The sequence below is a fragment of the Epinephelus moara genome, chromosome 13 (assembly GCF_006386435.1).
Source record: "Epinephelus moara isolate mb chromosome 13, YSFRI_EMoa_1.0, whole genome shotgun sequence".
NCBI classification, from domain to species: Eukaryota; Metazoa; Chordata; class Actinopteri; order Perciformes; family Serranidae; genus Epinephelus; species Epinephelus moara.
The window spans coordinates 23,475,978-23,502,808 of NC_065518.1; the positions used below are offsets into that span (position 1 = coordinate 23,475,978).

At 43.2% G+C, this 26,831-nt stretch overlaps 1 protein-coding gene across 5 annotated transcripts in view; it reads left to right on the top strand.

Annotated features, from left to right (window-relative positions):
- The window catches only part of bahcc1b (BAH domain and coiled-coil containing 1b), a 99,455-nt gene that overhangs the window by 39,555 nt on the left and 33,069 nt on the right, over positions 1-26,831 (top strand). For 4 of the 5 annotated variants that reach the window (XM_050060678.1, XM_050060677.1, XM_050060680.1 and 1 more), the window contains exons 2-3: positions 3,084-3,418; positions 23,858-24,016. In XM_050060678.1, coding sequence (XP_049916635.1) covers positions 3,247-3,418; positions 23,858-24,016 — 331 coding nt within the window. In that variant the 5' untranslated portion in view covers positions 3,084-3,246. Of the gene's footprint in view, positions 1-2,781; positions 2,894-3,083; positions 3,419-23,857; positions 24,017-26,831 lie in introns of those variants that run through there. The other variant, XM_050060679.1, reaches the window with a different exon arrangement.

Sequence of the window (26,831 nt, forward strand, 5' to 3'; positions counted from 1 at the left end):
GAGCTCAATCCCACTGTGTGCTCTCCTGTCCAGTCTGGAGCTGTGGGCGATAATGTGTGTCACTTTTTGATTTGACCTCTCTTCACAGCCAAATTACTTGTGTGTTTCTGGTTCATTCAAAGGACTATTCACAAGCACCCGCTTTTCAGCGCGCCTCCTCACGCCTGTAGTTTTATAGATTCTAAATTGTAGATTATTCTTTGTTAGTTTGCTATTGTGTGTGTGTATGTGTGTGTGTGTTTGAGAGGGAGGGAGACTGAGCAGTTTATTGCAAACTGCAGTGCTCCCTGCATCCCCCCCTCCCTCCCCTCTTCCTCGGTATGAAGGCTGTGCAGACGCCGGGCTGTCTTCGGCTCGGCCGGGCTTGTCTCTCCTGTTTAGCCGGCCTCTGAATATCTGGATTTAGTGTCTCGGTTATGCTTTGTGACTTTACTTTATTGCAAAATTGTTGAAGGCAACCAGTTGGCCTCTGAACCCCGATCCACTTCGAAACTGAATGTCTTTTAATTCCTTTTTATCTTTTGTCCAAAGGTCCACGCGTTTATGATTTAATAGATTTCTTTTGAAATGGCACAAAACGTCGTATTTTTGGGGTGTTTGAAACGTGAGTTGCACGAAATCTGAAAAACACAATTCTTTGCGGATTTGCTGGCTTTTGTGCTGAGTGCATGTCATGTCGTTTTGGCCAGTATTGGGTACTTTTGTAGGGGGGGATTTTGGTCTGACGATAGTTTGACCCTTTGCAGGGCAATGCTGGTGGAGGTGTGTGTGTGTGCGTGTTTGGGAAATGCGCGTCTGCGTGTGTATGTGTGTGTGTGCGCTTGGGGAGGTGTGTATGGGCTTTGGGGGAGTCTGGGTGAAGTGGAAGGAAGTCTGAACGCCTTCCACGTAGATACACACACACACACACACACACACACACACACACACTACAGTAGATCCAAATGATCATTTTCCCTCAAACTGTTACGCGCGATCTGCTCACGTCGCTCTGTTTGCGTGGCGAGCGATAACACGGGATTTAGATTCAGGGTTGTTAAATGTAGCCTGAGTGGCTCTCTGTTGACGTGGAATGTAAACACCGAGGACGTGTGTTTACGGCCTGAAAATTTAAAAATGTATAGACAAATGTCAGCCGAGAGTGGTTTATGATTGATGTCCCGTAGAGAAGGGCCATTGTTTCTCACAGCCTAGGGGACAGGAGAGAGTCCATTTTGCCTTTCCCAGTGCGCTTGCAGTAGCCTGCGTTTCTCTCCTTTTTCTACCCTCATTTCTCCTCTTGCTGTCGACTAGATGTGGTCAGAAACGATAACGTGGTGCTCACAAACAAAAGGGGAAATTAAATTATTTAAATATACCTGCAGTATAGGGCAAATACTCTTATGGGGAGCATTTAGAAATTTGCATGCATTGGATATTTTATGCTTGGGAGTCTTTGGACATTCACTCTGTCAGAGCTGCTGAACTTAGATTTTTCCTCCCCCCCTTACAAACACAATTCCTGAAAGTTGGGAGTCCTTGAGCAGCGTGCGTGTGTGTGTGCGTAAAGGAGACTTGAATATCCGAGCCTATATATTCCTATGCACTTCATAAGCCCCTGGTCCACCAGAGCATTTGATATTTTCTTTGTTCCTTTATCGTTGATTCCTGGGAGGTGCTATCAGCATCTACAGAGCGCTAGATGGACGTGCCATGCATTGAGAGGCCTAATAGATGGACTGCTGAGGTGTGTTTGGTGAACGCAGGCGCCCAGCTCTCCCTATCTGAGCGTCACATGGAGCCCTATTTAAGTAAATGACCTAGGCTATAAGGCATACATATAAAGTCGATGATTTCCTAGTCTATTTCACTGTTTATTGCCCCGCTCTTTCGCGCTGGAGCATAAAGGTGATTTGATTTGTGTTTGTGATTACAGTGTAGCCTATACATACTGTATATGTGCGCAGCAGAGATGCATGGTGTTTGCCATTGCCAGAAGGCGAGGGGCCACTGCTGCTGACCCCATAGGAGTTGACAGAAATAGCTGTTTCATCAACGTTTTTATTAATAAGCAACACCACACATATGAATCCGGTGCCAACTATAAAAAGCCAAACATAAAGGGTGAAACAAGTTTGGTTAATGCGTAAAAAGGCGATCAGTAAAGTCAGATGTAATTGCTAAAAGCTACACATCAAACACCATTGATTCCTGGATCCTATATCAATCCCATATTTTATTGCGTTTTTAAAAAATACATAGAATATCCTGTCCTCTAAAGTGTCACAACCACATGTTAAGCGCGTGTACAGTGGATCAGATTTTATGACATCTGAGTGAGGAAAGAAATCAAACTTCATTTACATAAACAACAACCATTAATCAAAGCACAAACGTGTGCGTATCTTTTTGTATTTTGGCACTGTGAAGACAGATATTAGTCGCTGTGTTTTAGGAGTTCTGTGCGTCCTCGCTCAGAAGTTATTGTGCAAATGGTTTTCTTCATATTTTAGTGCAGGAGCCCCCGAGGTCCAGCTTGTTTATGACCAGTCCTTGTTCAGTCTAAATACTTAACAACTCGTCCTTCACCGAGAGAGGCTTTTTACCGCTGTGAACTCTTGTACTGTATATGCACCATTTGTTTGTACCTGAGCCAAACCTCCCCCTTTCCTTTCCATTCTTTTCGCTGATAAAGAAAGCTCCCGTGTGCGTTATTTGCATCGTGTTTGGTCACAGGATGAGGAGGAGGAAGAGGGGGGCAAAGACTTCTCTGTTGGGGCCAGCGATGAGGTGCAGGGTAAATCCACATAAACTCAGTTCAGCCACCTTTTTATCTGCAGAACAGACTTTACTCACCTTCCCGGTTCTGGCATAAATCGTGGTTAAATGCAACGCAGAGGACAGCACCAAACGAGTGAGAGTGCTATGTAAATGTGGTCTTTTAAAAGGTTTTTGTGAAATTTGAATTGCTTTTGTAAATGCTGGTTGTTTGTCTAAACATGAACAGCGACTGTCTCTCAGCTCAGCCTTTTCTTCAGCACTACATCCCTGGTTGGCTCATTATTGTCAGCGCTTTGACGTGTCTCCTGCTCTCTCTTTTGTAGGACATGACGGGGACTCAGTTTCTTCCCTGCAAAGCCCAAACTCCGCTCAATGCGAGGGGAGCCCGAAGTTCATAAAAGGGATTATTTGCATCTGGGTGCCTGAGACCTTCGGTGCCTCCGGATTTTTTACTTCGGATTTGGGATTTATCGCGTCTCACCGGGGATGGAAAGCCGAGATTTCGCTCCTCCGCACCACCTCCTGACGGAGCGGAGCGCGTTGGTTCACAGCGCCGCGTCTCGGATGGCGCCAGGCGGCCACGGCTCCGTGCAGCACCCCGCTCACTTCCAGCCTGGAAAATACTACTCGTCCCACCTCTCCATGGGTCCGCACTCAGGTCAGTTTTGAATGCAGCTCTTTTCATGTGCATAAAAGACCAAGTGTGGGTTTAAAAAAAATTCACTTGCTCTCTTTTGTCTCAAGCATATGTTCTCCATATTATAAACTTGGGAAGCTCTTTGGGACGAGCTAGAATTTACTGTGGAAGGAAATTGCTCAGACTTTGTGGGCATTTTGAAATTAGCAAAAAAGCGCTGGCATCTTAAAGACTTTTATGTTTGACTCTATTTAATGAGCTGTTTATTACAAAGCTGCTGTCTGTGTGTTATAGATAAAAATAAATATAATTGATCAGTTTAGTGTTGCGCGTAAAAGCCAAATATGTAACACTGAGGAACATTTCCCTCCTCAAGGAAACTTGGCAAATTAGATTAACTTTAAATTTACGACACACCTCCCTTTTGTGTTTTTTTTTTTCTTTAAACCTCTCGTGAATTTTTAGAAATATTCCAGGATTATTCGTCTTTATCACACAGGGATTATTAGGCGTTTCCAGTAGCATAATCTTGTCATAGATTTATATGGTTTCATCAATTAGTAAAGTACTAATCATTGCCATTTGATGTAATTAATTAGAATTGGGTAATTCCACTGCTTATATTTCCCATTAAACAATAAATTAAAGCTATTAGCTGACTGCAGTTTTCTGTGCAACGTCTCCTCCTGCACATGTGGCTCCAGGAGCACGGTTGGGTTTGGTGCTGCTGGGTTCGGGGGGCGCATGCTGGTGTGTACTGGTCACAAACTGGGGGTCGCGGTGGCTGGGGGAGTGCGAGGGGAGCTCTGGCTAATAGAGGTGCGGGTAATACCAGAAAATCCGGTTTCTATATTGAGCGGGGACGTGACGGGGTGCGAATGGGTTGACAGTGCATGCATTAGATTTAACAAGTAGCTTTGGTATCCTGTCTCAATAGGGGAGGGGGGTGGGGGGTATATGTGTGTGTGTGTGTGTGTGTGTGTGTGTGTGTGTGTGTATTTTAGTNACTAACCGGATGAATGTAAACGTGCCCGATGAGAAATCTCATTAATTATCATTTGCAAATGCAGGGGCTCCTTTAAATAGACGTTGAGACTCGGGCCTATGAATGATATCGTCCGTCGTGTGTAGGATCCACACATCCTCTGTCTCCCCTCATTTGCATATTCATTAGTTTTACACAACAGCAAAAAAAACGACTGCAGACGTCCAGTGCGGAATTTTAACTCTTAATTTCTTAAAATAAAACACATATTTTCCACATTTCCGGTCAAACACGTTGAGCTTGGCGCACTTTTTGCAGAAATATAAACTGAACTGGTTTGATATTTTGTGTGCTTGAGGTCCTGGTTCTGGTGCTTCACGTAAAGAAAGCCAGATTAAAAATGTATTTATCTTAAAAAATGTCCTCATGACTCTAAACTTGAGGGCAAGTGCCATTTTTACTATAATTGTAGTGTATAGTACATATTTTATTTCCTATACTAAATTTGCAAGATATGTTGGTGTAATAGTGCAAGATTTATATTTATAATTTTTTATAATTTAGGATTTTTAAGAATATATTCTAAAAATGCAAGAAAATTCAACATGTATGTGTTTAATAAATGTGTACTGTAAATGTAATGTGTACAAAATATATTACAGTATGCATTTTTCTGCAGTGCATGCACATATTATGGTGTAACACATATTAAATAATTTACATAATTACAGCTCTGTAGTATATTTAAATATATAACACAATAACTCAATCTAATTGATTTATATTAATAGAATATTTAATATATTTCACGAGACATTCAGCTGCATGTCTCCTTTAAATTTGACTGAAATGATTTTACCATAAAATATGCCATTTATAAACCCCTAAGTGATGGTTGGGATTGTTTTAACAACACACATCCAACTTGCATAACGATTTAAACAGATTATACTTCCACTTTGACGGATATTTCTACCCGCTGACATATAATTTAAAGATGATTCTGTAATGTTGAAAGGAAGGGGGGGTGAAGCGTAGTAATGCAGGGTGATAATGCTATTGAAATATATTCAAGAGGGCCTCTCACTGGGTCTCAAGGTGCATGACACTGTATTGAGATTCCAGATATCCAGACTCTCCATGCATGTCCCTGATGGGGTTTTGACTGACATGATGGGCATAGAGGATTGTTGTTTTGGGATGGGGGTTGGGGTACGTGTGTGTGTGTTTGCTTGGAGGTTAGGATGGGGGTTACCTTTGTGCTTGCCCCCCTTAGAGATTCAGAAAGCTGTATGCCTGGCCCTAGGCCTCGGCACAGGGGGTAGATATGATGTGGGGTTGGCCATACCAGGGCAGGAGGGGGGTTTCGACGGGGGGTTTGTTTCAGATCTTTGGAAACAGACACACACTCACATTTTTTTACCTTCTCACAAGACCAAACCGGGTGTATCACTTACAGTAATTCAAAGTAAAAAAAGAAAACCCCTCATTCCCCCCTGTTTCTTCATATCCCGGAAAACCTGCAATCCATCAATTTGCTGAAGCCTCTTATTTAGATCAGCATGGTGTCTGCTTGAATATGGTTGCGCTTGACAAGGTGATGGAATGACAGCCGCATACCAACGCCATAAGATTCAGCCCCCATTTGATAAAACCCCACAATGATATTACACAGGCGTTTAGATTACTGATAGGAGCAGTGGGAAAGCCTTTGTCTCTCTTTCCCCTCCCTGTTTCGCTGCTTTGCTTTTATTCCAGCCTCCCTCTCTTTCTTCCCCTTTTTCTGTGATGTTAGCCCCTGGGCAGTAGTTGTGCAAGTGTGTGTGTGTGTGTGTGTGTGTGTGTATGTGTGTGTGATTAAGGTTAGGTTTAGCCTGCAGTAGCACAGGTGTGCAGTATTATGGAGGGCGTGGCAAAGCTTGTCATTGAACAGGTGTGTTACTTCCCAGACAGCAGACGGTTTTTGTTTACATGGCTGTGTATGTGTGTGTGTGTGTGCATGTGTGTGTGTGTGTGTGTGTGACCTAGTAATACAGACAGAAAGAGCCTCCATTCATGTTACATGTGTGCGCACAGCTGTACACACACACATACACACAGTCCTTAAAGGGTTTCTGTCTTAAGCTGCTTGTGTGTTGTGCTTTGAAAAAGTAATAAACCATAATCAGAATGTTTTGGCTGGACTAGATAACCTCTGAGCTGCTCCTCTCTTTCATTTCTCCCAATCTTTCCTCTTTGACCTTTTTCTTCTTCTTCTCTCTCCCCTTCCTCTTCATTCTTCCCGTTCAGTCTTGTTAGTGAAGATCCTGCAGCTAAATCCTGCGATTCTTTGCTATAAATGTGTGTGTGTAGCTGCATGTGTGTGTCGCCCTGTCCATTCATCATGATGCTGTCAGTAATGTCTCTCCTCTCTTGGAAGTTTCTCGGCTTTGGCTTTGATCGCCGTGGCAGCACAGATGAGACACGCCTCTTCACCCTCCTACCTGCACACACCTTCACACACGAACAATTTGTATGACGTAGAGAGAGAAGATTGTGTGTGTGTGTGTGTGTCTGTGGGCTTGGGAGTTTCAGTGTGTGTACATGATTGTACAATTAGAGACATACAGGTCTGTAGTGCAGATATGTGTGTGTGTGTGTGTGTGTGTGTGTGTGTGCATGTGCAGGGTACTGATTATGTTAAAGGCCCTATAAAAGAAAGAAAGATTGGGGTGAAAAGAGAATATGAGCATGTAAATGATAGATGGATGGAGCAGGGGAAGAGAGGGTGGAGGAGGAGGAGGAGGAGGAGGAGGAGGAGGAGAGGGAGTCGAGAGGCTGAATGTTTCCACCTGGTTGGTAATCCAGTCAGATTACCACTGCCTGACGGCACCCACTGGCCGCCATCCCCGACTCCTCAGCCTGCCGCCTCCGCTGCCTCTCAAGAGTGAAAGCTGGAGAGAGAGGAGACGCTTGCCTCTGTGTATGTGTGTGTGTGTATGGTTTGTGTGTGTGTGAGATGAGTCAGCAGTGGATCAGCCTCAGACAGACCCAACCCCCTCCCCTCACCTCACCAGAGCTACCCAGGGTACAAGGGGCACATCCCGGGTGCAGCGTGCAAGACGACCCCCTGTGTGCAGGAGACAGCTGGTGGAGGCTGCGGCCAGCCGAGCTGCGATTGGACGCAGTGAGGAAGGAGCAGAGTGTAAACTGTCATTTCAATTCAAGAAAAAAACACATACTCTAAATATCTCAATGTACCCAGATTTGGGTCAGTGTTGCACCAGTGCAATACGGGGTTAACTTACCTTTACAGAGAGCCACCAAAGACAATGGCTTGTTTTAACCTAGTGTTATATCTTTGTATCACTGCTGGTCTATTTACCTTAAACTAAACTATGATTTCTAGCTTTTTATAAACTTACATGTCAATATATGTTACTGTTCAGGGATGGGACGATGTTAGATTTTATTGCGGATCGTGATAAAAAACTCTCAGACTCACACAATGTTGCTATTTATTTTAAATGAATGTATCCCTTATTTATGCAGGTGGACCTTATGTTTTATATTTATCTTACTTCGGATTGTTTTTCACTAAAAAAGGTGTTCTTAGAAAGGTATGTGTCTTATCTAATAAATATCATGATATTTTTGACCAGATACCTCGATACTGATATTGCGACGATACTGTAGGGTTGACTATCGCTGTTTTAAAAAAATATTGACATGTGATTTTTGATAAATAATCATCAGTAATATAGATTTAATGACCAGATGGGTAAAGACAAACAATAGAACAGCAAGAAAATGTCTAGTAAGTTCAGAAAATGACATCACTTTACTGTAATGCTGCTTTTAAAACCAGGAAAAGACATCACTTATATAAGAATAAACACATTTTTTAACAAAATTAAAGGTAAAGTGATACAATTTATATCGCCACTTAAGAGTTTTAAGCAAATATTGACAATTATCAGGATAATATCATGAATCACAAATATTTTGACCATAATAATTGTGGCATGAATTTTCTTATAACAACCCTTCTCTATTAATGATTGTTAGCCTATATTATTTTATGTGTATCCACTTGAATGCCACATGCACAAAGGTTGAGCTAGCTGCATTCATAACACCGCCTGCAAATAATCATATTTTACTTTGGCCAAATAACCCACCAGTAATGTGAAAATAACACTCTCATACAGATTATATTTGAAAAAAAAAATCATCTTTTACATGCACACAATCTTTTATGTCAACCTCAAAACATTGGAGAACTGATTTTACACCCACATGAGCGCTGCACTTACCCAAACTTATAATAAAATATGCAGCAAGGCCAAAGAAATCAGTTAAATGAGTCTGACTGTTTGAAATGTGTTGACGCATTAAAGGCATTAAGTCATTAAGTAAAGCCAGTAAAGTCATTAAAGGCATTTCCATTACAAATTAGACTCTTGTGTATATGCTTTGATATTTCAAGCAAACTACGGCACATCATTTAAATATATTCCTGAATATTCCCCCTATCAAATTGACCTCGGCAGTAACTGTGACCAAGATATGAACCGTCTGGAAGGTCACATCAACGGAGAGATAGATAATTTTAATATATTAAGCGAGACTCCTTTTGATGTTGGGAGTTTTTGAGTGAAGCGCACATTTGCTGCACTGACAGAGGACTTTTGTCTCATCTCCAACTCTCATCCAACATGTGAACAGCTGCTTATTGTCGGTAGCAGTGATTTGAAGGGAGTGGGGTGCGTTTGGTTGCGACATCTCCGGGGTGTGAACACACACCACCATCTGATGACTTGGCATGTGAATGGAAAGCGCCAGACTTCCTGTGTCCATGTGCTCTTTCTCTCTCTCTCTGTCTCTCTGTCTCTCTGTCCCTCTCTCTCCTCTTCCCCCTTTTTCTTCTTCTTCTTCTGTCCCTTACTGGCCAGACCTCTCCTCCACCCGTCTTTGACCACATGCTCGCCCTCCCTCTTCCTCCTCTCCTTCTGCTTTCCTCTTTCACTTCCCCTTCACTCTGCGTTCGCTCCTCTCAGCTTTTCGAGTGGTCCTCCAGCCCTCCTTCCTCCTCCTCCTCACAGCCATGTACCTCCCCTCTCCCCCCCACCTACCCCTTCTCTTCTCTTCTCNGCTACTCGGCCCATGGCCAACTCACTAAATCAGAAACGATTGGAGGATTTGGCAAGAGGGAGTGAGAGCTCAGCGCGACGCCTTTGAAGTCAGAGAAACGAGAGAAAAATGACATTTTAAACAGCCCGCAAAACACAAGGCTAAAACAGCTTCTTACTCTGTACAGGAGGAGGGGGAGCTGTGTGTGTGTGTGTTTCTCTGTGTGTGTGTGTGTGTGTGTGTGTTCATTTAAAAACACAATATACGGTGTTTTATGTGAATTTGCGCCTGCCATGGCTGGTATTCATGATATGAATGCATGAAAAAGTCATAAGATATGTGAAAAAAAAGTGTCTACTTGTGTGTGCACGAATGTGTGTGTGTGTGCAGATGCTATAATTCCCTGCTATTTTATGGCTTTCCACTTCTTCAGAGGGGTCAAGGCAATCCCCCCTGTTTACGCGACATGACAGAGAGGTGACATCACTTGGAAGAAGAGGAGGGGGGCAGACATGATGTCACAGTCTCGCCACATCCACAGGTCTGCACCCCCCTGAAAATGCATACCACAAAGCAAGGCAGTGCAACCACGGCAACCCTTATCTCCGACACCTGAGACCGAGCGGCTTTTATCCGTCTCAGGGTCACATTTATGCCTGACTCATCGTCACTCGAGCTGACTCGTTCGACTTAGCCAGGGCCCTCTCCTCCGCTGTTGTGTTTTGGTTCTCTATTCGATTCATTTCAGCTCTGTTTGGCTCATTCATATTGTAATGGCCTCCATTCAGGCGGGTCTATGTCCAGTTTGTTTTGCTGTCAGGGGGTTCAGATGGATGGAGGGGGCCGTAGGTTCATCTGGAGGTGAGGTTAAGGAAGGCAGAATGGACGGACTGCCTCCTGAATCCTCGGCCCTTCAGGTTTTTCCGAGTCACGCTGCTGATCAAACAGATTGAGTGTTTGGTGTGAAAGACAGCTAATGTGCTCTTTAATAGGAAAAAGGTTCATATATCTGTGTGTGTGTGTGTGTGTGTGTGTGTGTGTGTGTGTGTGTGTGTGTGTGCGCGTGAGGTGGGGGGAAGAGAGTAAGAAAAAGAGAGAAGCAGCTGTGTGGAACAGCATGGATCGTTACACAGTGACACACATGAAAGCATTAAGTATATTCAGGAGCCTTCTTGAATATACATGGAGCTGTGTGCAGCTTTATATATGTATGTGTGTGTGTGTGTGTGTGTGTGTGTGTGTGTGTGTGTGTGTGTGTGTGTGTGAGAATCCCCTCCCATGCTCTTGCCCGAGCTGAGAGTAGTGAGAAAGAAAACAAGAAAAGAGAGCACGAGAGAGAGGAGGAAAAAAAAAAACCAAAAAAAAAACAACAACAAAGATCCGTCATCAGTCATTCATGGCTAATCAGTCTCGTGGGACGTGCACACCACACACACACACACACACACACACACATACGCAAACACACACTCACACACACAGTGCTGAGGTCCTAATCCTACTGGGACTGCTTGTGCCTCTGTGTGTGCCTGTCTAAATTTTGGATCCGGGCTGATTAGAAGCACACTCTCCCTTTTTGCATCTCTCTCTCTCTCTCTCTCTCTCTCTCTCTCTCTCTCTCTCTCTCTCTCTCTCTCTCTCTCTCTCTCTCTCTACCTCTACACTTCTTCTTCTTCTTTTTCTTCTCTCTGTCTCTTCTCCTCTGCGTCTTTGATTGCTGGTAAAGTGTCTCTTCTCCTTCTCTCTATTTTTCCTCTTTTGTCTCTTTAATAACCGCCTACTGTCTTTTCCGCTCGTTTTGATGTGTGTTTTTGTAATGTTTGGAAGCATGTGTGAATGCATAATATAGGGACGTCTATTGTGTGTGAGTGTGCACTTATCTTTGTGCGCTCACTCCTGCCTCCTGTGTGTGTGTGTTTGTACATCTTGCTTCATCAGAACCTCTTGGTGTTGGTCTTGTCTGTGTTTCATCAGCTCTTCCATTTGTTTCAGCTTTGTCTTTTAAAAAAAAAAAGCTTTAGTAGCATGGATGTTCACATTATTGCCAAAGCTAAATTACATATTTCTGAATTCTTCACAAGAATAAATAGACAAACAATCGCAAGATGATCTTACCCAGTACAATTCTGTGGATATATAACAGAAAACAGTAGAACAAAGGAGCGGCCTCCTGGGTTTTTCTCTCTTCAGTTGTGACACGCACATATTTTGCAGCCGAGGGATCTGTTTTGCTGATCTGTCCCAAAATGTCAGCACATTTACCCTCATTTGTCTGATTTCTGGACGTGCAGTGTGATGCTGGCTTTGTGTAAAAAATTGTTCCCTTAAGTGTGTATAATTGGTGCATCCTGTCAGGAAGTGGAGCTTTGTCTCAGTGGCTTGCAGTGTACAGTGAAAACACACCTTTGTCTTCTTTTGGCAGCCAGGGCACATTATCAAAAATATTAACATATATATATAGCAGAATACAAAATGACGTATAAAACAATTTTACAAAATTAAGAATTGGTTGAACAATAATATAACCTGATGCTTCTGCTAAATGGCGATAATTTTTAATTATGAGTGCAACTAACGATTACTTTCATTACTGATAATACTGAAGAATACTTTCTCAAGAAAATAAATGTTTGTCAAGAAGAAAACGCCCTTCATAATTAGCACAAACTAATTAACAGTTCAAATTTAGTTTATGATCAACTATGACAAAGTAAAGCAGCTATTCCTCACAATTAAGAAATTGGAACTTGGAGATGTTTGGTATTTTTGCATAGCGAAATGACTTAAACCAATAAGAAATGACCAAAAATAGTAAATGGAGCTCTACTATAAAGGTTTGTTTTAGGGTTTGACTTGTTTGGGCGGAATATTTGCATGCTGATATGATGTAGCCCTTTTTTTCCTCTGTTTTCATGAACTAAAATGTGATAATCAGTTGTTTCAGACATTTCAATCCCAGGCTCTCGCTTCTCAAATGTGAGGATTCCCTGCATGTTTCTGTTTAATATCACTGTCAATTGTGTTAGTTGGAGAGAGCAAGACGTTTAAAGACATTACCTTGGGCTCCGAGAAATTGCAATAGGCTTTTTCTCACTATTTTTTTCCACATTTCATACACTAAATTACTAATTGAATAATCGAGAAAATAATTGGCAGAGTGATTGACAATGAAATTAATTGTTAGTTGCAGCCCTGAAATCTTCCCACTTCATCAGCCTCCTGTTCACCTCCTCTTTCTTTGGTTTATTTTCCCCATTCTCCCCCCTCTTTCCTTCCTCTTTATTTCCTCTCCGTGGATCTCTCCAATAATCTTTTATTCCTGTGTAAATATTACAGCAATGAGGGAATATAAAGAATGGAAAAGCCATGCTGAAATAAGGTCACACTGGGTTATTCTCACCTGCTGTCTCTCTCTCTCTCGCTCTGTCACAGCCTTCCATCCTCCCTCGCCTGCTCTCTCATTCACCTTATCCCTCCTTCCCTCCCTCCCTCTCTTCCTCCCTCGCCTGCTCCTTCCCTCTCTCTTCCCCCGCTCGCTCCCTTGTTGCCTCTCTCTCGTTTTCGCTGTCTGCTGATCCCGCTTTTCTCTCTTGTTCAGTCTCTTCCCCCTCACACACACACACACACACTGGCACACACTGACTGTCTGACGCCCATACACACACACATACAGTACACATGTAGACACACACATGCACACACACACACGCTGACACCTGCGTGTCGAGCCGTTGAGGGTCTAATTTAAGTAAAGTGCTTCTCTAGGAACCACAACCCCTCAACTCACGATGATGGAGGGTGATATGGAGCGGCGTGGTAGAACACACACACACACAGTTATACATAGACACACACACATCCTGCTCTAGTGATACTGAGATATGACTCTCTGTGGTGTGGGATTGAAGGAAGCACTGTAGATGGCTTGTAAGTAGCATACTGTAATAATAATGTGATATTTGATCCCCCGTAGGGATATTCACCTTTTCTCGGCTGCAGGCGGATCAGACTGCAGGGTCAGTTACAGCCGCTGGTAGAGTTGGTAGGGATTCAGTGTCTTGCTCAGGGACACTTCAGAAGGGTGGATGCTGCCTCTGCTGGTTAGCCCTAAAGGATGTTGTCCTCCGCCCTGCTGCTGCGCTTCAGCTGCGTAGGTGTGTTTGTTTCCACTGGAGTTTGAGCTAACTTTAGCTGAGGCAGGATCACGCTGCACCGCTGCATGCTGCAAAATTTGAGGCCGCAATCACAAGCCTTCACAAGTCAAGACTCACCAATATACTCCAGTTTCTGCATGGCTTGGCTTACATTTCTTTCTGCAAAACTTCTAAATAGATAGGGTCTTCTGAAAGCAAAACCAAATCTAAATCAAGAACATCCCCTTGTCTTAAAATATATGGCTGCAAAAATGTATAAAAAGCCTTTTAATTCATTCATACTCACATTATGAACAATTAATTAAGTGTAAACCATCAAAGTAGATATATTTGCTGTAGCTATGGTACTTTGTGGATTAAACAATTGTTCCTACTTTTAGGTTGTTTGCTAGCTTCTAGTTAGCTTGGGGTAGTGAATTTTTACCGTATTTCCTACCTAAACCTGCAATAGCTGATTTTTTTTTTTTTGGCTACTTTGGGGCAGTGGAAATGTTAGATGCTAGAATATACTCACCCAACGACAGTGTTACGCCTAGTCCTTCCTAATGTGCTTTTACTGTCCACTTGCTGAATGTCAGTCTAATATTCACTTGTAGCTCTATTTTTGGTCTCCACCAACTGTTGGAGATATGTGGCTTTTAAGCTGCTACATGCTCTGCCGTGTTCAATAGCTAGTCGCTAACTTTGCCTAACTTTCTGCTGTTTGATGCTGAGCTTTTTTTGTTGTAAACAGTTGCCTGCTGCGTCTAAAAACGATGCTATGAGAGTGGTGAGACTGAAACTAAACATGCGAAGTTGCAGACTGGAAAACTAAAATAATGAGCTAAAAGATGCTAGAATGCTCTGTAGTGCTTTGGGGAGCTTAGTTCTGAACAAGTTTGTCATTGTGAGCAATCCCTTTCACATACAAGTAGTTATGTGATGCATTGTTGATGTAAAAATATTGATTGTATCTAATTCCAAGGATCTGTGGATGGATTCAAATTTACAAACCAACAAAAACAGTATTGCTGTAGCCAACAAACAGAGCGCAGGAATGCTATTAAATTTAGGTATTAGTCAATGAACAATCAAAGGTCCAGTGTGTAGGATTTAGGGACATCTATTGGCAGAAATGGTATATAATATCTAGAACTATATTTTCTTTAGTGTTTAATCACCTGAAAATAAGAATTGTGTTTTATTACCTTGAAATGAGCCATTTATGTCTACATATGGAGCAGGTCCTCTTCCATGGAGTCCGCCATGTCGTTCTAGAGCAAACAAACCAAATACTGGCTCTGGATTGTGCCATCTGCAATTCTGGGGTTTTCACATTTTCATATTGGCCACTGCAACTTCTTCAACCTCAATGCTAGATGCCACTAAATCCTACACACTTTCAATTATGGATAGTAAAGTTTCTACTCTTGCTTGCTCTACATTGCAGCTGTTGGTTTGCCCTGATTTGTCTTAATTTGTCTCGCTTGTACAAATTCACCTAGTTCAAAAAAAATCTTACTGAAAGTTATGATAGCTAAGAAGACAATTTTAAAATACTTTAAAAAGAATTCCAGTGCATAGCAGGTGAATAGTGAATTTTCTTTAAAAGTATATTTAATCTAAAGTGAAGTTGTGGAACCTGGACTCATCTCCTACAATCTTCTCTTGGCATGTACTTTTTCACACGGGGCCAAATATTAAATCATTGAATCACACGGTCCTCACATATTGTTAACGTCTACTGTCATGGTTTTGAGCCATCATCATAATCAGGAATACATGTTAATAAGTAACAGAGCCCCATAATGCAGCACTGAAGGACATGTGTTTAATAGGGATTGTGTGCTAATGTACTGTAGATTGTAATATGTAACCAGAAAGTAGTAAACGCTGATAAGTGGTGAGCTTGTATTGTGTTTGAACTCCATATGAATCATGAAGAAACACATGTGTACCTGTTCATCTCTGTCTCCACTTTGCTCTCAGCTCAGGGTGACGTGTTTTCTGTTAGACTCACTTTGTGCTCTTCCTGGTGTCTTGACCCCCCGGTGTATTTCATCCAGCAGCAGGCACATGCAGCTTCAAATCATTACAGTCTGTGTGTGTGTGTGTGTGTGTGTGTGTGTGTGCGTGTGTGTTTGCTGTGGCTGTAGACTGAATGGACCACAGGGGCGTGGCACAGGCATGTCGGACTGGAGAACGACCAGAACCCCCAAAACAGGCTTCCTCAGTGTTTACCAGAGCTGCAAAGCAACAGTGGGGGTTATGGTTGGGGGGTTGCCATCACACACAGATTGCTACACACACATGTACACACACCAGTTAGACGGAATTGCATTATTGGCTCTCACCGCAGGCTTTCCTGAAATATCAGCAACCTTATGCTTTTAATTAGTGTGTGAGTGTGTGTGTGAGTATGTGTGTGTGTGCCCGCACGTACCATTTGTGTCTCATTCTGACCCAGGCAGCAGAACCAGTCTCGTATGACCCCTCTTCCCCAAATTCCGCAGTTTTCTTTGGTAAAACATGGAAAAAGTTACTCGAACGGCCCCCCTTCCTCCCTCCTTCCTGCTTCCTAAAAATCTCTCATGTGTTGTGAGTTCCTGCTCTCCTTGACCATATATGTCCCTTCCTCCTGCCGTGGGTGGGTGGGTGTGTGCCGTCCAAAAAGTCTGTGGTCAAAAGCAGGAACATTTTCCTCTTCACTCACAGTTTACATGGTGCTTTTTGAGGGCCACGTTCGCCGCTGACGGAAAACAACAACGGAGTTCTTTTCTTTTTTTTTTGGGTGCTTTTCAGTCTGGGTTGACACAAGGTGCAATGTTGCACGTTTTCTTCCCTCTTCGTTTAATTCCTCCTGCTTTCCTCCTGCTTTTATTTCCTGTAATTTTCCCAGCGTCACAGCCAGCAGATGATGTACGTCTTAGCGTCCGTACTGGCTTTTGATGGTGTAAACGCACACATGTAGGTGCAGCGAGATTGGGATGTAACTACAGTAGTCTCGTGCATGTAGAGAGATGGTAGTAGAGGGAGTATGTGTGTGTGTGTGTGTGTGTGTGTGTGTGTGTGGATGGCGAGGCTCTGGTCCGCAGCCTGGGAGCCAGGCTTTGAGCTGTGCTGTTCATAGTCTGCTGATTTATGCGCCTCACAGGGAAATCTCTCATTTGTAGCTCTTTCATCTCATTTTTCCCCTCCACTCTTTTTCTCTCCCTCTCTCTCTCCCTTTCTCTTTCTCTGTCCTCTCTCTTCTTCCCGCCGTAATGTGATTCAGTACAGCCGCTCGTCCCAGGCGACATGCCATGCTTTGCTTGCACACCCTGCTTTCTCTAACATGAATGAGTCAATTGATGAATAATAAGATAGAGCAGAAGGAAAATGCTATCCGGATCTAGTCGAGCAAAAGAACTCCTTTTCTCCCCTGAACGTATTCTTTGTAAGCACCGCTCGGGTGCTTACTCACACATTGAATGTGTTTGTGTCCCCAGTGCCATAATGCTTTTACGGACCTTTGTGTGTGTGTGTGTGTGTGTGTGTGTGTGTGTGTGTGTGCGTGTGTGTGTCTAAGCGCCTTCCACAACCGCCTTGTTTGAGTAGCCCTGTCACTTGTGCAATTCCGTGGTGTCAAAACAGATCAGAAAGGTCTGGCTTGACTCCTGCCCCTAAATACACACACACACACACGGACACACACGGACACACACACACACACACACACACACACACAGATTGAAGGCTCAGTGCCAGGGCCCTTGGTGGTTGGAGGCTTATGAAAGGGTCGGACTGACGAGAGGTTGCCAAGTGTACGGCAATAAGCGTAACAGCCAAGCTAACGAGAGTCAGAACCTCTGACACACACACACACGCACACACACACTGAGACTGTACTGTCGGGCTCTCGAGCTCTCTCAGTACTCACCACCAGTGGCGAAGTCGGGAAAATGTGTGTGTGTGTGTGTATGTGTGTGTGTGTATGAGGGAGTTCAGTATATCAGTGTGTGGACAGAGGCTTTTGTTAATTGGCAAATGTGACAATAGAGCACGAGAGGATATTGATCTACAATCGGATGCAGATCGATTGAACTCGTCATCCTTCCAGGTGTGTGTGTGTGTATGTGTATTGATCAGCAGCAGTCCATTCAGAGAGCTACAGCAAAGAATATCACTCCATTACTTTATCTGTGTTTGCTTCTTTCTCCTCGTGACATTCGTTATATCACCACTATCGCCCTTCCTTTTGGCGTCTTCCCTTTTCTCCTCTCCTGTTTGCTCCTTCCTCCTCCTCCTCTTCCTCCTCCTCCTCCCTTTCTCTCTTTAGAATAGTGAGAAACCTTGGGACGGTCTGGCCTGTTATCCGTTGTCTCGCTGTTTTGTTTCACCGTAGATTTCATCAAGCACTCTTCAGCAGCTACCGAGACAAACGCACAAAAGAGGGTGCAGGGTTTTTTTTTTTTTTCCACATAGTTTTTTTTTTACCTTGGTTCGTGCAACATACTGCATCTACTGTATATGAGTTGGTTTAATAAATGTAAGACCTGATCTGTTATAATCCAAGAAAGAGAAAATAACCTTGACGTTTTTGGGTGCTTTTCAGCATCAGACACTTTCTTTGGATTTTGCATGAAAGCGTTTACAGTGTTACTGCTTCTAAACATGACTGCCAAGCATTTTGAGCAGACCTGATTGATTCATCCTTAATTAAAACTGTCATAGTGTGCCTTAAAGGTGTGAAAACACGAGTGCACTCAGAAAAAAAACATTTCTTGCACAACTTGAGCCAACTTTTTTTTTTTTTTTAGCAACTTTTATTCTTTGGGGTTAAATACAAAAATTCCACAGTGAAATATTCCCACATTATCATAGGTGTTATTTCAATCAACTTTTCATAGCAGCAATGGTGTGACAGTTTCCCCAGTTAAAAGCTACTTTCTGTGGAGAATTTAGTTTTTTTTTTTTTGCCTTTTGGAGATAGATTTCTCCCTGTTTGACTGTTAAACATCAGTGTAAAATGGCGCCTCTGAAGCTCTGGCTGTTAAATTCTGAAGCGCTGAACACCAAATCCTGACGTTTATACTGTTGAATCTCCAGATTTGCTGCTATCAAACTCCATTGTGGCTGCGCTGGAAATATAACGACATCCCAAAATTTATGTTTGGCCCCGTTATCCGTGAGAATACCAAAAATATGCCAAGCAGCAAAACCTGCCCAGAAAAGCAAGGCGCGATTCCAGCACTTGTTTTTTATAAAACAGTGTTTAAGTGTTTTTGAGTGGATTTTCCCCTCAGCAAATCACATTACAGTCAATCATAAATAAACTAAAGCAGATTTCGCTCACTGTAAGTACAGCTGACTGTATTAGTATGAATAGAAACTCATAATTCGGCTTCTTATTACCTTGGATTGTCAACATCGGAGGATTCGCTGCCTGTGTGTTGACACACTTTTCCAAGTCATGATGCCAACTGGGAAAAATGGGAGGCATACGAACACATTTTCTACTTTAATTACCACTATGGAGACTGAATGGAGCTGTTTTCTCAGTCAGCAGCTTGTATTTATGGTAAATAACATATGCATATAGTAATAAGCTGCACATAATCACCATGTCACTTGGGTCAGAGTTGATTTTTTGACACAGATCTGAGGTTGATCAGAAAATCAAACCCACCGATGACTTGTGAGTGCGTGTGTTTTATCTCACTCACCATTCCTCCGATATATCTCATCTGTTGCGGCTAATTCAGTGTGTTTGCATTCATCATCTCTGCTCAGAGCTACGGGAAGCTACGAGAGGATGCAGCGGTGACAGATGGAAAGGGAATGTGCGGATCAGGATAAAACAAAGGCGGAAACAGAGGGCAGGAAGAAAAGAAGGGGAGGAGGAGGTGGAGGAGGAGGAGGAGGAGAAAAAAAACAGCGACAGAAATAAGGTTTACGTTAGTGGCTGGCCTCCGAGATGATTTTCCATATCAGCAGGCCAGAGGGAGCGGGCAAATATGATTTTCTCCTCAACTCGCCAACAGAAAACAGACAGAGAGGGGGGAGGCAGTGAGGGAGGGAAGTGACAGGAAAGAGGGGATGGGGGAAAAGAGGAGAAAGGGAAAGGGATGAGTAAATGGAAAAAAGATGGGGAAATGGGAGGGGGGGGTGGAGATCTGAGAGGGTGAGAGATTAAAGAACAGCTGTGGGAAGAAAGACAACAAGGAATGCAGAGTATTCACGCTGCTAAACTTACTTATCAATATCACCACTGTCTGAAATCATTTTTTGAATATCTTCTGAACTTTTATGGCCCTTTGAGACACTTTAAGATGCCTCGTGTAATTTCAAAAATGCATGGTTGCTCATGTGGAAACTGGCTTTCTTTTCTGATGTCTGCTGTGGTCGATGTCGTACAGTTAGCAGCGCGCACGTATGGGTCTCTATTTGACGTGTGTGTGTCTGTATATGTGTGTGTGAGAGTCTGCGCTGCCAGGGGGGCCTTGTGAAACCAGCCTGAGTCTTATATGAGCTGTGTTTTATTATGACTGGCTGAAAGGCCACTGATCTACAGTTGTACAAGAAAAGATTTAGAGGAGGAAAAAAAAAAGAAAAGGAAAAAAAAAACACTGTAAAAATATCCTGTCTGAGAGAGGGTGAGGGAGAGAACGAAAGAGAGAAAATAAATGTCTAGAAGGGAAAGTTTCTTCTTCTTCCAAATTTATTATGACTACAGAGAGTGAAAATATCAAGAGCAAAAGATGGAGGGATTCTGGCTTTTAAATTGTCTTCATCTGTGTGTGTGTCGCTGCTTCAGATCCAGCTGTATAAATAGACGCACACACCTCTTTCTGATTTGTCTCCTAATACACACCGCTGCTCCATCTCCCTCTTAATTTATCCCGTGCCCTCTTTCTAATGTGTGTGTGTGTGTGTGTGTGTGTGAGAGAGAGAGAGAGAGAGAGAAAGAGAGAGACAGATTGGCAGACAGTTGAAGGCACTTGTGGTTGTGGTTGTTAGGGCGTCGGGTCGTGGTTGAGGTGAGGGTACTGTACGTGTACACGTGTGTGTTGAGTGTGTGTGTGACTCCAGTGCGGACTGTTGTGGTTGTGGTAATTGTCTCTGATGCGAAGCAGCATTTATGGGTAACGACCCAACCCACTCTTTCTCTCTCTCTCTCTCTCTCTCTCTCCATCCAGTGACTAATTACCTGATTCCCCATGGATTTGTTTTCTCCTTCCCCTACAACTGTTCGGGTTGTTCCACTAAATGAGAGCATGCTGATAAGTGGAAATACATTCAAACAGAGCCAAACTGAGCTGAGCCAGTTTGCTCAGTTCGCTGAAACTGTAACAGGATGAGATTGAACATCTGAGCTCACTCCTAGTCCCGTATGAAAAGTGCAATTAGGTTTTTACTCCGAGTTCCAAAACTGCTTCCTGTGTGATGTTTATGAATATGATTGGTCAAATCTTTACCAGGGGCTAACTAAAAGCTGATTTGTGTGGGAATAGAAGTGAAGAGACTTGTTGAAAAGACGTGTGTGCTGAGAATCAACAAAAGATACAATCCTTTCTACTAGTTTCCTACATGTGTCAAGTTTCCGCTGCATTTCCTCTCCGTCCATTGTTATGTTTAACTGCTATTTGCGCTGATCTCAGGCTGTAGAAAACCTGGATGCTGCATTTGCTGTGAAGCTTGGCCATGTTACTTTGTTAGTAATGTTCCAACCAGAAAGTCTAAATTTCTAAACATTTTGTGAGGAGCTGCAGTGTGACGAATTATGTATGTACAATTTGTACGACCTTTACTTTTTTGTTTGTGTTTTGAACCGGCCTCCACAGTAGTCCCCAACTAGCTTTTAATCTGCCACGCTGACACAAAGAGTATAAAAGTGGATCGAGAGAGAGAGATCCGTCCCTCTGTCTCTTTCCACCATATTGTTTCTTGTGTCAAAATGACCAAGTTTGCATCACATCACCCACCAGCGGGAGCATTAGTGGTCTGGTGCAATGCTTCCATTCTTGTGGTTTTTAGTTTTATTTTTACCTCTTGAGCAACAGCAAAAGCAACAACCATCTTTTTCTGTTTTCTCTGGTTGTGTTTCACAAATATCTAAAGTATTTGCATCTTTCTACTGCATAGACAGCCCAGTTTTATGAAAAGGCTGTCCTTCCAGCAGTGAATACTTATTTAAGCAGCAACCCCAACACACAAATCTAAGCAGACGTTCAGGGCGAACAGTCCTGCGCTAAAACAACATGAAGGAGAACAATGCAGGAAGTCCAGTTAGAGCAATAGGTCCATTACTTTTGAAGCTTTCCTTATGTGGTTTACAACTCTGAAAAGTTAGCAAGGCTGCAATAGTTGGATCTTTTATCATAATGATTGTGACCTAAACTTTAAAAATGGCATTTATGTCCTGTTGTGATTTACCAAGAATGTGCAATTGCAAAGATTTGATTGGCCACTGCAGCACCCTGATGGATGACATCTTGTTGCAGCCTAAATTTATTGCCCTGATTTATTGCCAAGAGACTGGCTTAATTCAAATGAATGAGGGGGATGTATCTTTTTGTGCAAAGCTTAGAGGTTCTGTATGCGACATTCAGAACATTCATATAGCAGCAAACCACTGTTTGCTACGTAAAGATACTGTGGTGGCGTCCTCAGCAGGAAATAAAGTCAAGCTACGCCTGTGTGTGTTGTAATCTAAGATACTGGTTTGCTGTAGTTGGATTGTCTGGCCGTGCGTCCATGTTAGTACATGTGTGTTTCCCACTGGCTTGCTCATCCCTGCAGCTTTGCACTGCAATCATATGGCAGTTACTGATACAATATGATGCGATGCGATACGATACGATGCAATACGATATGATACAATACGATACGATTCATCTTGGACTCAGGAGCTGTACAAGTATTGCTGCCTTACAATAATAGTCCAGGGGAAATGATGCACATACCATAAAACCATAAAACATAAAAAACGTAACAGTATCGCACATCAGCCATTCATGTATTGCACATAACACCAGCACCAGAAGAAAAGCACAACACAACAATTAACAATATTTAAAATCACTTATTTACTGCTGATAACGGGACAGCGTTGTTGCAGATGTGTAGCGCCCACCCTCCATTTCCCCCATGGTTAATAACATTAGCTCTCTTTAATGCTGTTTATGAAGTTATCACCATTAGCTGCTAGCCGCCAGATCAGCCTGTTGAGAACTCTGTCCAGTCAACTCATACGCTCTGAATTTCGCAGAGCCCCTTAAAGTCAATCTGAGTGTAGAGGACGTTGACAAATAATGCAAACATAGTACACCTCCAATTAGGCCCAAAAATACCTCCACCAAAACAAAATTAATTAGTAATTCATGAGACACTCACTTCAACTTTTGTGGCCCCTGTTTTCTCTGTCTATGGTGAAAATTATCAACAAACTCTTATGTGAGCGTTCAAATACGAGCTGTATGTCAGTCATGTGCCTCCAGCCCCAGTTTATACCCATTCAGATCAGAACTGAGGAGGAAAAAAAGTCACCTTGAAGCTTTTTCCTGATCATAATTTTAAAAGAAAAAAAGTCAGATATGTGTGTCACATGTGAGGAGAAAATATGATCAGAATTGGGACACTTTGAGCTGCAGTGTGAATGTAGCTTGAAGGGATTAATTTCTCTAGGGCAGGTCATGAAATTTCATTTTTTACGGCACTACTCAGCTATAGTAATACCATCCAGATCTGCCATGTCTGACTTTTTACCTGCTAACAGGAGAAAAATCCAGCCGCAAACTCATGCAGGGTTCTCAGTCCTGAAACAATGTTTTAACTCTTGTCGTAATGCCGGAAAATGCTTTATATTTTGAAGATGAAGATTACCATGTCCAGCGCCATGTTTTATTTCTTAATGGCAACAGGGTGAACATATTATATAACTGGGCGTAAGTGGAAAATCACAGGCATCGTCAAAGGATTTAAAAGCAGACGTGCATGAAGCATTTTCAAATAAGTGTGAAAAACTGAGACGTGTAGAAAACATGAAGCATTTCCTTTTTTAACTTCTGAGGATGTTTGACTGCACAGCTGCTCTTTCTCACTTTAACAGCCATACATAAGACTCTCTCAATACTTCTTCTTTAGTGTTGCTTGCTCATTGGTATCTCAGTTGAGCCCCCGCCCCTTTCTTGCTAGAGTCAGATTTTATACGTGTGCACCTCGCTAACCTCCAGCCTCTGCATCTCTCAGGTGCTTCCTTCATGGGTTCCTTCCTGGCCAGCAGTCTGGGGTCGCCGCCCTCCCACCCTGCTCACCCCTCGGGACCTGCTGCCTCCCCTTCCTCCCCCTCCTACAGGCCTGGACCCCATTCGAGCGCTTCCCCTATCTGGTTCCCCCACTCACATGAAGGTAACACACACACACACACACACACACACACACACACACACACACACACATGCAGGAGGCAGCCCAGAGTGCTCGGGTCTCTGGTTAATCCAGGGTCTTGGTTTGGGATTAGATCGTGATGGAGCCATTAAGTGGTTTAACCAACACTGAGCTGAGGCCAAACACGCGCAGCAGTGACGCCTCAGATGATGCTACTTATAGAAACACACACACACTCACACACAACCCTCCTCTGCCTCTGTATGTCAGCAAGCATGTGGCTTTGTGTTTGTGGCGGTTTTCTAGTTCAGAGCTCGAGCGCACTGCGACGCTCTCAAAAATGGTGCACGACCAAAACCTTCCTCTTCCTCTTGCCACATAAATACACAAACAAACACACAAATACACTTCATGCAGCACAGAAAAAAACAGCATGACCGACAGTAATTCACAATACACTTCGGCCTTCTTGTATTCACTCCCCTCCTTTCACTCAATCATCTCTCAGCCCCCTGCTCTCTTTTAGGGGTGAGTTTTAAGTTTCATGAGCTCCTACACCCCCCCTTCACACACACACACACACACACTCTCTCTCTCACTCTCTCACACACACACACACACACATGCACACACACTGAAACTTACCCCCATTTCCACCATCCTCTCCCTCTATACAGCCCCCCCTCCCTCTGACCGCAGCCCCACCCTCAGGGCCCCTTCTGGGCTAACCGACCTCCAACGGCCCCCTTCCTGATCAGACACACACACGCACACAAAAAATGTGCGCATCCACATGCATCATGTCCTCTTTCGGCTGTTAACCGTTTGTGGTCAAAGAGTGAGCTTGACTTAGTTATCTGTCCCTTTCAGGTATGTACGTGCATGTGTGTGTGCGTGTGTGTGTGTAAGAGGATTTCTCTTTTGACAGCGAGATGAGTCTAAACAGATAACCTCCAAAAAAAGGCTTCAGTGGAAAGACAGCTTCCGCCACAGGCTGTGTTTCTCAACTAACGGTGAAAACGGTCAGAATCCGAATTTCACGTTTCGTCAGTTTTTCCCCAGAAATGCGAGTGAGTAAACGATAACACCCAGTGATGCCGCCTTGGGGAAATATTTGACATCTCCAAATATTCTTGCCAACAAATTAACTGGAAACCAGTCAGCTTGCGGTGAACGCACTAACTTCATTTCATCTCTCTGGTATCATACAAAGTAAAGCTGTTTGGCTAATTCTCTGACTGCTGCATTAGTAGGCCATTTCCACTGCATTTTGACATGTCATAGCAGGTAGACCACAGGTGTAATCACTCAGTAACATTAATTTGGCTGCATTCCACCCAGGTGAGTCAGCATTCTGTTACTATGCATGCTGACTCACAGCTTACTGGGACACTTATGCTGCATTCACATGCTCCTCAAATGATGTTGGGAAGTTATTCTTCTGACTTTGGTGTGTTCATGAGCTTTAAGTTGTGATGTGGAAACAACATGGGTGCGACAAAGAAGATGTGCTGTATTATATTAGCATCAAGCGAACATTTACTTTGTCATCTTCCATGTTTCTGCACATGTGACGTCAATACGGCAACTCCTGTGCCAAAATTTTCGACTGTCTGAGTTGCTGATCTGACTTAAGGGGGTGTTCACATGAATTTTCCCGGTCGGCAACTCATTTTTCCGATTATTTTGACACCACATGAATGCAGGGTTAAATGGAGCTATCATTAAATATATCAGTTACACCTGTGCTTCTCCTGCTATGACATGTCAAAATGTCTGCTGTGAAAAAAAAGCATGAATTAAATTGTCTACCTGTCATTATTCTACCAGGCGCCAAGATTTGTAAATGCAAAATTTTGGTGCAATCAAGAAAAGTCATATCAACTTTTAATGGCTTTGTACAAGAGAGGAAGAGAAGCAAAAGATGCTCTGTCCAACTTTTTCTGGAGGACGCTGCTGTTTATGAGACAGTTTTTATTTCCCTCCTTAAAGTTTTAATGTGTCACATCCTGTTGGTGAAAATGTGTACACACCAGAATTTAATTTGGGCCAATAAGTTGAACACTGTGTCTCTCACTCATGGAAACAGGACACTTCTCCACTGTGGTCCACATTTGTAATTTAAGCTCATAAAATGAACTTGTAAGAGCTGTTTTTTTAATACAGAAATCTCTCCTGATGCAGCTTTAAAGCTTGAAAGGAGACAAGAGTTTTGTTTGTACAACTGCCTCATTTGCAGCTCATCGAGCGATAAATAGCAACAGTTAAGCCCCGAAAATGAACGCTAATGTCGCCTGGAGTGACTGTCTTAAATCAGATTCATAGAAAGAGTCTGAGGCAGGACTTCGACATGAACGCGCGTGCAAGAGAGAGCAGCGGCGGTGAAAAGAGAGCAAGAATGTGTGTGTGTGCAGAGGGAGACAGATTTTGTGTCTGTGTGGCTCGGCTTTGATGTCTGAACACACACACACACACACACACACATGCGTACACCCGTGCACGAACACGCACACGCACACTACAAATGATTGTTTTTAAGAATTCAAGCCAGGGAGCTCCGGTAGGCGGTCTGCCAGCTGGCCACGGTCCAGAGAGTGGAGCGTAGCCAGCACAGAGAGAAGAAACCTGGCCGATACACACACTACACACACACACACTGAGAAGACACACACACACACACACACACACACACACACACACAGTCACAGATGAGACATATTCACGAAGAAATGCACAGTTGTTTGAAAAACAGCACATATTCCCTCACACACACACACATGCAAAAGTCTTTCGTTCTCTCTCTCTCTCTCTCTCTCTCTCTCTCTCTCTCTCTCTC